The sequence below is a fragment of the Bos indicus genome, chromosome 23, assembly GCF_029378745.1.
Source record: "Bos indicus isolate NIAB-ARS_2022 breed Sahiwal x Tharparkar chromosome 23, NIAB-ARS_B.indTharparkar_mat_pri_1.0, whole genome shotgun sequence".
Taxonomy (NCBI): Eukaryota; Metazoa; Chordata; class Mammalia; order Artiodactyla; family Bovidae; genus Bos; species Bos indicus.
In genome coordinates, this window is record NC_091782.1 from 49,843,471 (window position 1) to 49,858,818 (window position 15,348).

At 47.4% G+C, this 15,348-nt stretch overlaps 1 protein-coding gene and 1 non-coding gene across 4 annotated transcripts in view; both read right to left on the bottom strand.

Annotated features, from left to right (window-relative positions):
- Positions 1-1,087: 1,087 nt before the first annotated feature.
- Positions 1,088-15,348, bottom strand: part of DSP (desmoplakin) — a 43,954-nt gene continuing 29,693 nt past the window's right edge. For 2 of the 3 annotated variants that reach the window (XM_019986067.2, XM_070778436.1), the window contains exons 17-24: positions 14,808-14,946; positions 13,656-13,849; positions 11,905-12,067; positions 10,698-10,781; positions 10,017-10,124; positions 9,325-9,423; positions 6,036-8,330; positions 1,088-5,062 (exon numbers count right to left, since the gene is read on the bottom strand). In XM_019986067.2, the coding sequence (XP_019841626.2) occupies positions 1,802-5,062; positions 6,036-8,330; positions 9,325-9,423; positions 10,017-10,124; positions 10,698-10,781; positions 11,905-12,067; positions 13,656-13,849; positions 14,808-14,946 (6,343 nt within the window). In that variant the 3' untranslated portion in view covers positions 1,088-1,801. The remainder of the gene's footprint in view (positions 5,063-6,035; positions 8,331-9,324; positions 9,424-10,016; positions 10,125-10,697; positions 10,782-11,904; positions 12,068-13,655; positions 13,850-14,807; positions 14,947-15,348) is intronic. The other variant, XM_019986068.2, reaches the window with a different exon arrangement.
- Positions 10,540-10,641, bottom strand: LOC139179153 (U6 spliceosomal RNA). The gene has a single exon (XR_011563582.1). It is a non-coding gene; the product is annotated as a U6 spliceosomal RNA (small nuclear RNA).

Genomic DNA, 15,348 nt, shown 5'->3' on the forward strand with positions numbered 1-15,348 from the left:
ACACACAAAGTTAATAATACGGAAATAGTCCCGTAGCTGCAAGTGGCTGTGTTGTAAGAAGCATTCTATACACACTCGGCCCACAGCATCCTTACTTTTTGTTTGCATTTACATACTTTGCCAAGCCTCCTGGAAAATGTGAGACTATTTTTGGATATGAAGTGATGACTGTCATTGAAAATTTCCCTTTCCTGTGGATGTACAGTGTATGTGAACCAGATCAAACCCCAGCCCAGGTCAAGTATGTCCTCTCTCCAGGGCCCAGCCCTCTCAGCTCAGAACTTAATGCAACTCTGGCAGCAGCTTGGAGCGGGTGTACCGTTTCAATCCAAAGAACTCCTTTACACTGCTTCAGGTTGCTCTGTTCATCAGCATTTCCTAAAGAGGTCTCCTGACCCCTGTTCTAGGTTAGGCCTTTAGGATGGACTCAATTGTGTCCCCTCCAAAATTCATAGGTTGAAGCTAAAACCTCCAACATGACTATTTGGAGACAAGGCGTTTACAGAGTAAATTAAGTTTAAATGAGGTCATAACTGTTGGGCCCCTAATGTGATAGAACTAGTTTTCTTTGATCTGAAGAATAGGCTTCAACAGAGAACCAAGAACTCTTCTGGAATCTGGTTCACAGATTCAAAATCAATTCTTTCCTCTTAGGGGACAAAAATGCAACCATGTAGTTTAAGGCTACCCAAAATGGAATCTTAGCCACTTCATGTTTTTAAAGGGTATGACCGTGAATTAGCCTATGTTATTCACTGCCCAGAATAAACTAGAAGTGTGTGCAGACCTCCGACCTGGCCTCTACACAGGCTTCTTTCTGATACTCTACCTAGTACAGAAATGTTGAAAAAACTACCTTCACAAGACCAACTTCTAACAAAAATTCAGAACTAAAACAGCTTTTTAATGGTCTTTCATATTGAATCTGGGTCTCCTGCATTGCAGGCAGATTCTTTACCACCTGAGCCACCAGGGGAGCCTAATAGGTATTTAGTAAACAGTTTTAGGCATATTTTACAATAAATAAAAAGCTTCTGCTAAATGCCCTTGTGTGTATGAACATATCATGAAATCAAAACGCAAAAACTTCAAACATTTAAAACTTTATTGCTGGAATAGCAAACTTCATAAAGACACCTTTTGAAAGTACGTAGACAACGACAAGCAAAATAAACAGGAAACTTTGATAGAAGAAAAGCAAAGATTGTTACTATCATGCATGTACAGTCAAACTAATACCAGACCAAACAGGTACACTGAAGAGTATATGGGGTCATGGGTCATGCAATCCAAGGAGACTTATTCCAAACATTTGAGTTTCAGAGGGGTTCTTTTTTTTGGGGGGGTGGGGGTGGGTAGGGTAATTTCCTCCTAATACATAAAATAGAAATATTTAGATGAGAAGCAGACTGATGACTATAAGGTCAATTTTATTTTCTTCACCAAGCATAGAAATCTGGATTATTGGCCAGAAGAAGTTCAAGAAGCAGTGATCAAAAATCTAAACACAGAAGAGAGGAAACAAACTCTAGATTCAATCTGTGCTATCCTTATAACCAACTACCGCTACTTCATAGATACTAGATCCAGTGTATTACATTAGTTCAGATGAGCTAAGAAGATAGAAAGCCAGAACAGCCTCTGCTGTGTATTCCCGCCCCCCTCCCCTTGGCTATGTTTTCTTAAGCCTAAAAAGTTCTATCACTCTCCCGCAAGCACGAGGTTTGCTTTTACTATTACTGAATACAGTGAAAATCCATATAAACGAGCGCCGAGGTCTAGCCACCTTTCCTGCTGACCACTAGTGCCCGATCGAGCTGCTGCTAAAGGAGTAGCAGTAAGAGTAGGAGGAGTTCCCTGTGGCATCGAAGCTTCCTCTCCGGGACCCACTGCGCGAGCCGGAGCGGGACCCAGAGCGGGAGCCGGAGCGGGAGCCGGAGCGGGAGCCCGGGGCAGAGGACATGTTGTAGGGGCTAGGCAAGCCCTTGGAGGACACAGAGGCAGCCTCCAGCAGGCGCAGGCCGGTGACGTCTTCCACCATGGAGCGGTTGATGGCATCCTTGTAGGAAATTTTCAGCTTGGTTTTGGGGCAGGTCAGGATCTTGCCGTAGGTGCTGGTGTCTTGCAGCCTCTGAGCTGCCCGGCCGTCGATGTACCCCTTCCTGATGGCTTCCTCCGTGCTTATCCTCCCTTGTACTTCGGGGTCCACCAGGCCCCCCGTGAGGTACTGGAACTCCAGGAAGCGCTGGCCGGCCTCATAGGGAAGCCACTTTTCCTTCACCGCCTCTGCCGCCGACATCTTCTTCTTGCCCTTCACTCCTTCAAAGCCAATGAAGGCTTTCTGAGCGGGCTTCAGCCTGGTGGCCATATCCTGGTCAATCAGGCCCTGGGAGACTGCATCCTGGAGAGACAGCTTCTGGCCCGTGGTCGGGTGGATGATGCCGCCCGTGCAGGCCTGAGCCTCCAAAAGCCGCTGCCCGCTGATGCTGTCAACGATGCCCCGCTCTATCCCTTCCGAAATGGAGATCTTCTCCAGGTTTTCCGTGTCAAAGATGGCTGCGATGGGGCTGGACTCTTCCAGGGGCTCAGATAGGGAGCTGCTCCTGATGGTTAAATTCCTGATGCTGGAGATGGTGGAGATCTTACTGACGGTCTCCTGTCGGGAGCTGCCAAAGACATCATCGCTGAGGCCACCCCCGGTGCTGCTGCCACCGCCCACGATGCCGCCCACGCCACCACCCACGCCGTTCTTCAAGGAGATCATATCTGCGAACTGAGTGAGGCTGAGGCTGCCGGACCGGTACTGCTCGAAGAACTTCCTGTCGATGAGGCCCTTGTCGATAGTGTCTTGGATGTCGTACTGACTGCCCGTCTTCCTGTCCACCAGGACCACCCGAGTGGAGCCGTCCGAGCCAGTGATGGTTATTTCCTCCCACTCGCACTCCTGCTCACACAGTTCTTTGAAGGTGTCGTAGTCTATGAGGCCCTTCTTGTAGGCCTCCTGCACGGACATCTCCTTGTTGGTTTCCGGGTCCACGATGACCACTCTGCGCTTCCTGAGGGTGTTCTTCTGGGACGTCTGCACCTGTTTCTTCTTCTCTTTCAGGGGAAGGAGACACAGGCCAGTTTCTTCGTCTTTGATGCACCTTTCTTTCAGCTGCAGATATGTAAGGTTTTCTTCAGTGTTCGGGTCAAAGAAGCCTTTGGTATCATCACTCGGATCTGAGAGAATCTCACTGAGCTCCTCATTGAAGTAGCCCCTCTTGTAGGCGATGTCGACAGGCAGGCGATGGCTCTCCTTCGGGTCGATGATCCCGCCGGTTGCAATCTGCGCTTCCAGCAGGCGGATGCCATGGCCCTTTTCAATGAGCTCTTTGTTCATGGCTTGGAACAAGGAGATGATGTTTCCTGTCTCAGGGTCATTGTACCCGGTGACGGCTCGTTCCGCAGACAGGAGCTTCTCCTTGAACTCGATGCCCACCAGGCCCCGTTTGTAGGCTTCTTCCACTGGTAACCTCAAGTTGCTCACGGGATCCACGATGAAGCCAGTTGCTGCCTGTGCTTCCAGCAGCTCCAGGGCGGTGCCGGGGCGGACCAAGCCAATTTTCATGGCCTCGTAGATGCCAAGCTTCTGTTTCGTGGTCTCGTTGTAGATGCCTGCGATGCAGCTTGAACCCTGGAGGAAGTCCTTAATTCTCTCACCAACCTCGTCATAAGAAATCTGACCCGACTCCAGTTCATTGACAGTGGACGGTCTCAATATACCAGAGTCAACCAGCTCAGAGACGGTCACGGGCTGTCTGATTCCTTGGAAGGACATACTTCTTTTCTGTACTGACAGCAGGAGCAGCCCAGTGTGCGGTTCAATTCTGCACCTCTCCCTCAGCTGCATGTAACTGACCTTCTTTTTGGTGACTGGATCCACGAAGTTCTTCTGACTATCCCGGGGGTCGTTCAGGGAACGATACAGATCTCTGTCAATCAGCCCGCGGGCCAAGGCCACATCTTTCGGCAAAAAGACGCTGTTCACGGGGTCCACCACGCCCCCCGAAGCAATCTGGGCTTCCAGCAGACGCATTCCGGTCTCTCGATCAATCAGATTTTTCTTGATGGCCTCTGACACAGACACGGTCTTGCCGGAAAATGGGTCATCGAAGCCAGTGATGGCTTTCTCCGCCGTATATATCTGCTGGCGGTCATCGAAGTCGATGAGGTCCCGCGCGATGGCACTGTCCACCGTCAGCTTCTCGTTCCTGTGGGGGTCGATTATACCACCCGTGGCTGCCTGGGCTTCCAGGAGCATGACTGTGGATTCTGGGGTGATCAACTTCTTTCTCTTGGCCTCCACCAAGGAGTACTTTTCCTTCGGGGAAGCGGACGCCCCAGCGATGGCTCCCGCTCCCCGGAGGAAAGGTTGGATCTCAGAAGCAACTTCCTCCACGGACTTCTTCCCCTTCAGCAGCTTGTCCAGGGTCGCCTTGTCGATCAGCTGGCACTCGTACAGCTGCATGGCCGTCACCTTCTTCCTCAGCCCGTCGAACACCAGCTTGGAGGAGTCCACGGACCACTCGTACTCGGTCTGGGTCTCACGGTGGGACCCATAGGGGCGCTGCTTGAGCCTGTCGATCTCCCTCTGCAGCCGACAGCGCTCCGTCTCCAGCTGGGACTGCGTCTCCCGGCTGGAGTCCTCCAGCTTCCGCCGGCACCTCTCCTCGATCCGCTTGATCTCCGCCTGCAGCCTTTCAATCTCACTCCGAAGGCTGTTCTTCTCTCTCTCGCTCTTCTCTCGCTCTGACTCGATCTTCCTGATGGCCTCCTCCTTGCGGGAGTACTGCGTCTTCCACTGGTTCAGGTCATTCTGGATCTGCTGTTTCTCACACTCCAGGCGCTGCTTCAGCCTGCTTTCCGCTTCCAGAGTCGTCTTGGCGCGACTCAGCTCCTCCTCCAGCCTCTGCAGCCTGGCCTTGTCTTGTTCCAGGACTTTGATTTTCACCAGGAGGCTCTCCCTCTCCTGCACGACCTGAGTGCACTGATTCTTGGATTCCTGAATCCTATTAGATGCCTAAAATGCAAAAAGAAAGAAATGGAAAAAAAAAAATAATGGTGTCATCATATCATAGGACCTCTTTTCCTGTTATTTGTACAACATATAGTTACTTATTTGCCCTTTCCCTCTTTCCTTAGTTGTACTGTTATTTTATCTTACAAGTTCGTGGGAAAAAGAAAATCTGTACATATACAGTGCCACTTTGATAAATGGCTTCTATACTTACTATACTTTTCCATAGGAGATACGAGCAGTTGTATACCTGGTTTACTCTTAATAGTAATTATGGTTTGAACAAATATGCAAATTTTTTTCCAGGTTATCACACCGGCTGTACCTACATGCCACCTGTTACAGCTATATTGACGTGTTTAATAAAGCTATACAAATCTATGGACTCATCCACACCCCCACCCCCAGCCCCACACAAATATTGTTTACAGAAGTCAAACATGTTAGAAGTTAAAGAAGTGTTAAAATTAGGGGTTAAAAGAAAAGCCAAACAAAAAGAAACATATTAGGGCCAGGATGAAAAGAGCATAGACTAATGCATGCAGAAAAAATCATGAAAAGCAAGCAAGAAAGAGTGATTTAAAAACTGTGCAGAAAGCGTGCAATTTAACATGGCTGAAAAAGCCCTTTAACGTGGCTTTTATTTAGGAAGATTTTAACTACAAACGCAGGTCGCAGCTCACAAAGTAAGAGCCGCCGTCTTCTAGAAAACAGAGTGGAACATCAAGAGGAAGAGATATCAGGTCTTACACCCGGTGGAAGGTTCTAAAGGTGGAGCCAGCGTGGGTTACACAGAGAACGCCGGTGAGAGAAGAGACGGGCCAAACGCACCACAATCACTCCACCGCGAGTCCGATGAGGACAGACAGCAGCAAAGAGAAAACGTGAGAGGGCTGCAGGCCTCCAGCCCAGCGGAGAGGTCCGCGGAGGGGATTAGTGAAGCGGCAACAAGCGGCGATCAAATATTTGTGAATACCTCTAAGGCCTGCTTTTGGAATCTCTCAATTTCCTGTCTCAAGTTTTCCCTCTCTCTCTGTAAATCGTTAATCAGGCCCTGCAGCTCCAGCGTGCGGTTGTTGCTGATCTGCAGCTGGTTCCGGAGCTCCGCGATGGTGGCGTTCTTGTCGTGGTCGGCCTCGCTGCGGCCCCGCTGGAGGTCGTCGTACTCCAGCCGGAGCTGGCGGAGCTCCTCCTCCAGCATCAGGTGCTCCTTGGTGAGGCTCTCGGTCAGTGACTGCAGCCGCTCGATCTCGATCTTGCTCTCGTTCAGGCTGCGGCTCTTGTCCTCGATGGCCTTCTGGAAGTGCTCGTTGCGCGTCTGCGCCTGCCTGACGCTCTCCTGCTCCTGCAGCAGCTGACGCCGCAGGGCCTCAACCTCAGAGGCCAGCCTCCGCAGCTCGTCCTGGGTCCTCTGTTTCTCCCGCAGGTGGCCGTCCAGCGTGTCCCGCTGCTGCCGCAGCTCGTCCTCACTCCGCTTCTTCACGATGGACGCCTGCTCCAGCTGCTGGGTCAGGCTGGTGACCTTGATCGCCTGCTCCTTCAGGGTCCTCCGCATGCCCTCCAGCTCCTCCTCCAGCTTCTTCCTCTTAGAGGAGTCCTCGGAGGCTGCCCTCTTCAGCCTGGCCAACTCCTCCTCTGCCTTCTGTTTCTGCAGCTGCAGCTCCTTCAGGGAGGTCTGGAAGCGGGCGATGTCCTGGTCCCGGACAGTCCTCTCCTGGGACACCCGCTCATAGTCCAGCCTCAGGCGCAGCAGCTCCTGTTCTTGCACCTTCAGCTTGCTGATGGTCTCCGTGGCGCTGCTGTGAGCTTTCTGCAGCTCGCCCTGCGCCCTCTGTAGCCTGGCGTTTTCATCCTCCAAGCACTTCCTCTGGCTGGCTTCCGTCTCGATCAGCTGCTTCAACCTGTCGATCTCCTTGTTTTTGTCCTGGATCGTCTTGGCGGCATCGTCCAGAGACTGCTTATACCTGGCGCTCTCTTCCGTCCGCATCTGCGTCACCTGCCTCAGCTCAACCTCCAGCTGCTGTTTCCGCTGCGACATCTCCAAGCCGGTGGCCTTCTGCTGCTGGACGTTCTCTTCGACCCTCCTGAGGGTCTCCGTGTTCTGGGCCAGAGTGTTCTTCAGCCTCTTGACTTCTTCCGAGAGGCTCCGGTTTTCCCTGGTGAGGGTGTCTATCTGGGCCCGGTAGCCGCTGGTGTCCTCTTCCTTTTGCAGGGTGAGCTGGTGGATGGTTGTCTTGGTGATGTTGATCTCCGTCTCGAACTGGTTCTTTAAGCTGATGATTTCCTCGTCATAATTGGCCCTGACCTTAGCCAGTTCATTTTCATATTCCCAGCGGCGCTTGGCCTCCTCCTGGAACTCAGTTTTGAGTCTTTCGATCTCCTTGTTTTTGTCCTGGATGGTCTTGGCCGCCTCCTCCAGGGACTGCTTGTGCCTGGCGTTGTCCTCGGAGCGCTGCTGGATGACCTGCTTCAGCTCTATCTCCAGGTACTGCTTCTTCTGCAGCACCTCGGAGCCACAGGCCTTCTGCTGCAGGGCGTCCTCCTCGGCCCGCCTCCGCTGCTCCGTGGTCTGCAGGATGCTGTCGTTGAGACGGACAATCTCCTCCTTCAGATCTCGGTTCTCCCTCGAGAGTCTATCGAGCTGGTTGCGGAGGTTTTTGGAATCATCCTCTTTCTGCATGGATATCTCTTTGATGGTAGTCTTGGTGATGTTAATCTCTGTTTCATACTTGTTCCTTAAATTACTCATCTCCTCATTATAGTGGTTTCTTACCTTTGCCAGCTCATTCTCATATTCTCTCTTCCGGGCACCCTCCTCTTGCAGCAGCACTCTCAACCTCTCTATCTCGAACTCCTTCTCCTTGATGGCCTTCTCAGACTCCATCTTCTGCCAGCCGAGGCTCTCCTTCTCGTTCTGCCGTGCTTTCTGCAGCTGGTCGTAGTCGCTCTTCTGCTGGTCAAACCTGTCCTCCACGGCCTTTCTCCTGCGCTTCTCATCCTCGATCTCGTACGTCAGCCGGGTGATCTTCTCGTTGAGTTCTTTGATCTGCCCGTAGCATTTGTCTAGGTTTTGCTTGGCCGACTTGCCGTCCAGCTCGGCCTGTCTCTTCAGCTCCTCCAGGCTCACGAGCTTAGCTTTGAACTGGGAGCACTCCGCCTGGTATTTCTGCAGGTTCTGATCCAGGAATTTGTTCTTATTGCAGTTCTCCGAGTTGGCGTCTCGGGCCAGCCTGAGCTCCTCTTCCAGAACTTCGATCTTGGTATTTTTCAGCTGTGGAAGGGAAATCAGAGAGGGTGTTGAAAGAAACATACCCTGACATCGTAAGAAAGAAGCAGTACTTCCTCCCCAGCAGACCCATGTGCTTTCTTCACTTCTTGGTACACAACTACACACGCACACACAAACAAGCACATAAAGCGTGAAACAAGGCAAAAGCTAGGAGGCAAAACATCCCAGAAATCCCTACTCTCGTCATTCTTCCATCGGGCGCTTACGTGATCTTAGTAAGGGACCTATCCTCAGAGTTTCGGCTTCCTTCAATATCTACAAATGAAGGAATTTCTTTCAAGACCAAAAGCTTATGATTTCCTAAATTACTGTCCTTAATTTCCAGGCATAAAGTAAGTTTCCATATAAACTCAGCACGAGCGTTAGAAATGAGAAGTAAATTCAACAATCACCTGACGTGAAAAATTCAAATCCAGCGAGTCCTGGGTGTTCGTCTTAATTTAACACAAAGAAATAAAGCTAATTCCTTGACCAAATGTTAAATGAAATTCCTGGGGGTCTTGGCAAAGTACAATAGCTATAATTTTGAAAATATGACCTCAGTCCACTTCTTGCAGTGAACTGGAGAACAGGACTGATACCTGATTTATGAACGAACTGTATTATACTATTTAGAGGAAATACAGTTTCACCAAGGAATATCCATGTTAAGATGAGGCAGTGGAAAAAAAAAATGGGCATGTACACACTGCTATTTTTAAAATGGATAACCAACAAGGACCTGCTGTACAGCACATGGAACTCTGCTCCGTGTTAGGCGGCATCCGGGAAGGGAGGAGGCCTTGGGGGAGAAAAGGTACGTGTATACGTACGGCTGAGTCCCTTCACCGCTCATGTGAAACTATCACAAGACTGTTTGCTAATCGGCTGTACCCCAATGCAAAAGAAAAAGTTAAAAAACCCAACAAGGCAGTAGTAATTAAGTTCCATTCTATTTTCTTTTCAATCGTCCGTGGAAATAAAGTGAGTAGATTACCTTCAGATCTTCCAAACTCTTCAGCATCTCACTTAAGAATCTGTAATAGTCTCCAGACCTTGTAAGAAGCTCTATGTACCGAGCATGCATATCTGCAGCCTTGGAGGAAAGATACGCAAGGACCGGTCAATGACATTGCTTTCAAAAGAAGTCCTATGCAAGCTGACCAATTCTGTTTCTAAAACAATCCAATAGTGAAATTATAACTTAGAAAGTGAATTTCCTTTTTTCATCTGTGCTAATTCCAAAATCCAATAAAACAATAAAGTGCAATAAAACGAAGGGCCTAAAACCATGCATTTTATCCTCATCCCTCTAGGGTATGCCCCCTAAACCCTCTGATATGGGGGATGCTCTCTGATATCTTTGAGAAGAAGTTGTCTTTAGAAATTGACTAGATATTTTCCACTTTTTAAATGTCTCTCTCAATAAACCCAGAGTTTAAGCCCAGTTTCTGCAGAGAGTCTAATGTATAAATAGACCCAGACTTCTCACTGATCATTTCCTAAAATGCATCTTATACTGATGATTTACACTAGAGAGAGGATAACCTATTAAACCGTTTTGAATGGAAACCCTCCCTATAGCAAGAGATGAATTCAGGGAGAGTGGGGAAGACAGGAAGGGGACAGGGAAGAAAGAAGATGCAGACAGAGGGGCAGGCTCTCAGAGAGAGGTAATAACTTATCTACCTCTTGCAGAATCACCCCAGAAGGAGACTGAATCACAGTTCTCTTGATAGGGATACTCAGCAGAGTTTCCAGTCCTGAGGTGTATGATGCCAGCTGCAGTTCATAATCCTGCAGAATAACGACGTTTCAGAAAAACATACGTAACTGACTTAAAAGGAGTCACTGGCAGCTACAATTCCAGTTTTAAATCACCACGCTGTACTTCCGATGTCCAACCCCAAAGGCCATAACGTGCTGCTAGTGTCCAAGCATCCTACGATAGTATTAAACCAGTGGCACATCTTTATAAGCTAAACAGAGATCTCTGCCCACACCACCAGTCTAAAGATGAAGACCAGCCCACTGCCGCAGATACTGCCAGTGTATAATGACTTCAGGCTAATGGATCATAAGTGTTTATGGTTTGTTCAGAAGAGAATACACAGAAGTCATAATTGCTGTCCTCAAGAAGTTTATCATCTTTAAAGAAAGATGATGTCTTACATCAGAAAATAATGTAGTCAATAATGTTCTTTTTTAATAAAAAAACACAGAACACTTCATGAATTTGCATGTCATCCTTGCACAGGGCTGGGCTGATCGTCTTTGTATGATTCCCGTTTTAATATACATGCTGCCAAAGCAAACACCATTCATAATATTCTTGATGAAACACAAACAGGCTTTCTGAAACCAACATACCTTAATTGAATTTGCACAAAGTTCAGCAATTTTTTGTACTTCTTCTGATTTGTCTCGTTTGCCACTTATCTCACTGTGCAAGTTCTACACAGAAAAGAAAATATTTACAAATGTTAAAGTGTACACATATTTTAAAATAAATGTTTTTTTCATTCTTTAACTACTGTTATTTGTCTCCCCCCTCCTCCCGCCAGTTTAAGACCTGTTCTGACCCCATAGTCTCACAGTTAAACCTCAGGAGATGAGTATGTTTTCTATTCAGAAAATAGAAGGAAGATCTTCAACTTCTTATGATCTAAGAGGTTACTATCTAGTCAGCATTCTTTTCTGGTCCCGTTAACTCAATTTGTAAAGATACTTTACTATAACATAACATTATTTCTACGTTCATCATTGCATTTCTTTGTAAATATCTCAACTGCTTTTCCTCTGGGCTTTATTTAAGCATTCCCCAAATGGACTAGTGGTGTTAAAGATTTATCATTTCATGAAAAGATACACACACCCCTACGTTCATAAGGGCACTATTTATAATAGCAAGGAAACGGAAACAGCCTAATATCCATCAGCAGACGAATGGATAAGGAAGATAAGGTACATATACACAAGGGAGTAGCTCGGCCGTAAAATAAACAAATGAAATAATGCCATTTGCAGCAACATGGACGGACCCAGAGATTTTCATACCAAGTGAAGTGAGTCAGGAAGAAAAGAGACGAACACCATATACTGTCACTTACATGCGCTACCAAGTGAAGTGTGTCAGGAAGAAAAGAGACAAACACCATATACTGTCACTTACATGCGCAATCTCAAATATGACACAGATGAACTTATCTACGAAATAAAATAGACTCATAGACAGTGCTGAGTGTGTGTGCTGGTGGGAGACAGAGGCTGGGAATCTGGGATTAGCAGATGCAGACTTCTATACATAGAATGGAAAAACAACATGCCCTACTGTATAACATAGGAAACTATATTCAATATCTCATAGTAAACCATAATGGGAAAGACTGTATATTTATGTATAACTGAATCACTTTGCTGTACAGCCGAAACTAATACAATAGTGTAAACCAACTATACTTCAATAAAATACATTTTTAAAAAACTTATCACTTTAAACCTCAACACTCCTATGAAAACCAGAGGAAGATACAGCTTATACCCAGTGAAATCTATGCAGTGACAAATCTGCTTATACCTTCTGCTCATTCAAAAATCTCATGACCGTGTTGGAATCTCCAAACTTCATGGATTCTAAGCTATCCTGGCGGCGTTTGGCATCATAGAGCCATTTGCAGAAAGTCTGATAGTTATCACGGTAATTTCTCAGTTGCTTGATTTGTTTCTCCAGGTCCCATAATCTGGTGAAAATAAGAGATAATAAAATTATCATAGCGTTGCTGCTGCTGCTGCTAAGTTGCTTCAGTCGTGTCCGACCCTGTGCGACCCCACAGATAGCGATGCTGCTGCTCTGCAGAAGTATTTAACACAGAGTTACCAGATGACCCAGAATGCCACTGGGTACACACTCAAGAAAACACACATCCACACAAAAGTTAGCATGTGAATGTGTGCAGCAGCACTACATGATAGCCAGAAACTGGGAACAACCCAAATATACATCCAATGATGGAAGAATAAACAAAATGTGCTTAGGCACACAATGGAATATTATACAGTCAGGAAAAAGAGGTGGGGGTACTGACATGAGCTACCCAATGGGTGAACCTGGGAAATGTTATGCTAAATGAAAAAAAAAAATGAACAGTCACAAAGGACCACACATCATATCTTTCCATTTATATGAAACGCCCAGAACAGGCAAAGCTATAGAGATGCAAGTTCAGTGGTGGTTGTTTGGGGCTGGAAGGTCAGGAGGAAACGGGGCAAAGTGCCAGTGGGTACAAGGTTTTGTTTCTGGCCATGCCACGCAGACGCGGGGTCTTAGTTCCTCGTGAGTGTGAGTGAAGAGTGAGTGAAAGTTGCTCAGTCGTGTTTGACTCTCTGCGACCCCATGGACTACAGAATCCATGGAATTCTCCAGGTCAGAATACTGGAGTGGCTAGCCTTTTCCTTTTCCTTTTCCAGGAGATCTTCCCAACCCAGGGATTGAACCCACGTCTCCCACATTGCAGGCAGATTCTTTACCAGCTGAGCCACAAGGGAAGCCCTTACTTCCCTGACCAGGGATCAAACCTGTGTCCCCTGCAGTGGAAGTGCAGAGTCTTAACCGCTACACAACCAGGGAAGTCGTCAAGGTTTCTGTTTTAGGGTGATGAAAATGTTCCAAACTCGGAATGTGGTGATGGTTACACATTCTGAACTTCCTAAAAACAACTGAATTGTATACTTTCAGTTGTGAATTGAAAGTGAATTGCATGGCGTGTGAATTATATATCAGTAGAGATGTTTCTAGGAGCTGTTTTCAAATCCTCATTTGCAGTAAGGCATTTCTTTCGTATTAAATATAAGATTTAATTTTCACTAAATTTTGGAGAATGCTCCCTCAGAGTCACTACTCCTTCTAACAAACGGTCATAACAGGAGTTTAGGGGGCACAGCAGAGCGTGATCAACGGCTTCCCTTATTTCCCTGTGAGCCTGGAGGGTACCCGACATAAGTGAGTTCGAGCCTGGCTACTGGGCTGAGGTCTCTTCCACTCCCAGCAAAGCTGCCAGCGTGCGAAGAAGGCACCTAGGAAGCCGAACTGACACACGAACAAGACCACTGGCCTCTTGTTTTGGATTCTGGCCAAGCCACAGGGCATACAGGATTTCAGTTCCCCAACCAGGGATCGAACCTACACCCCCTGCGCTGGAAGCACAGAGCCTTAAACTCTGGACCACCAGGGCAGTCTCCAGAACCACTGTTTTCTTTAGTGACGACTTCAAGTGCCATTATATTGGGAACAACCAAACGGGCAGACAGTGTGGGAGGAGTCTGGCACACCTGTAGTCTATCTGCTTATCGATTCTCTGCCAGCGATCTGTCAGCTGGGTGACCTTTTCGCTGAACTTGCCCAGGTCCAGGTCATACAGTGGATACTGCTGTGAAGTCTGGGAGTGGATCTGCTGGGCCTTCTGCAGTTCAGTCTTCATGGTGGCCAACAAGGACTTCTTCAAGTTCAAGTCATTTTTAATTTTCTGTCACAGCAAAAAAAAAAAGTACAAATTAACCTCATTCCCACTTGATGCTACACTGCAAGGAAAATATCTTTAAAGACTGCATTTCCTAATATTTGTGCTAATGACCTAGTTCTTGTGCTAACTCAAGAAAAAAAAAAAGAATTTGAAAAAAAATTGATGTGTAAATCAGTTTAAGGAATGCTATATATCACACTCCACTCCATTCCTGGAAAATTGTAAAATCTGTTAATATATTTGGGCTTCCCAGGTGGCACAGCGTTAAAGAATCTGCCAGCCAATGCAGGAGATGCAAGAGATACACGTTTGATCCTGGGTTGGGAAGATCCCCTGAAGAAGGAAATGGCAACCCACTCCAATATCCTTGCCTGGGAAATCCCGTGGACAGAGGAGCCTGGTGGGCTACAATCCACGGGATCACAGAGTCGGACACTGTGATTAATATACTTAATATCATATCTCAGGCTCTGAAAAGTGCTACCGTACTAGGCTCAGCTGCTAAGTCATGCTCCACTCTTTATGACCCCAGGGACTGTAGCTCGCCAGGCTCCTCTGTCCATGAAACTTCCCAGCAAGAATTCTGGAGTGGGTTGCCATTTCCTTCTCCAGGGATCTTCTCGACCCAGGGATCAAACCTGAGTCTCCTGTGGCTCTTGCACTTCGGGCAGATTCTTTACCGCTGAGGCATTGGGGAAGCCCATCCCAATACTACAGTACCAGCTTAATTAGACTTAACTAGGCTAATCTCCCTACAAATGACCTTCTCAGGTAGGTCCTGCCAACGTGCTCTGGACAACAGCGTTCTGGGGATAACAGCTGATGTCAACCACGTGTGGCCAACAAAATCCAGTAATCCTCAAAAGTCATGAAGACATAGCGAAGCTTTATCACTGGGGACTGAGTATTCCTGCATTTTTTCCAAAATAAACTGGGCCGCTGTTAAAACTCCTCTTATTACCTTGAGTCCACAGCGGTAAGCCTCCACTTTATCCAGATCCAGGCACACGGTCTCCTCTTCCGTAAGTCTGGCCTCATAAACCTTCAACATGTCTTCTGTCTGGAGAATGGCCTGCAGGAGGGCTCTCACAGCACACAAGCTGTCAGGAGCCAAAGAGGCAGATAAAATTGCCGATGACACAATTAGACTTTGGCTCTTGCCACTCTTCATAAAAGGGAACGATGTTAAAGCAGAGAAAAATTGATTTTGCTTATTTTAGAAGCAGCACAGCGATGCATTGCTTTTCCCCCCACTTTCATGATTCAGAACACCACTTTGCATTAATGGAAGAATTCTAAGCTCTGGCCTGAAGAGGCTGCCTTGGTTAGAAGAGACACCGGAGTTCAGAACAGTGGGACTGGCGCCCTAGGCTGGAGGATCCTCTCCCAGAAGCACAGAAAATGTGAGTCCCTCATGAAAAGACAAACCACAGGCAACGGCTCCAGCAACCAGCACATAAAGCAAATGCAGTCTCACAAGATGAAGCTTGAGAAAAGCCGAG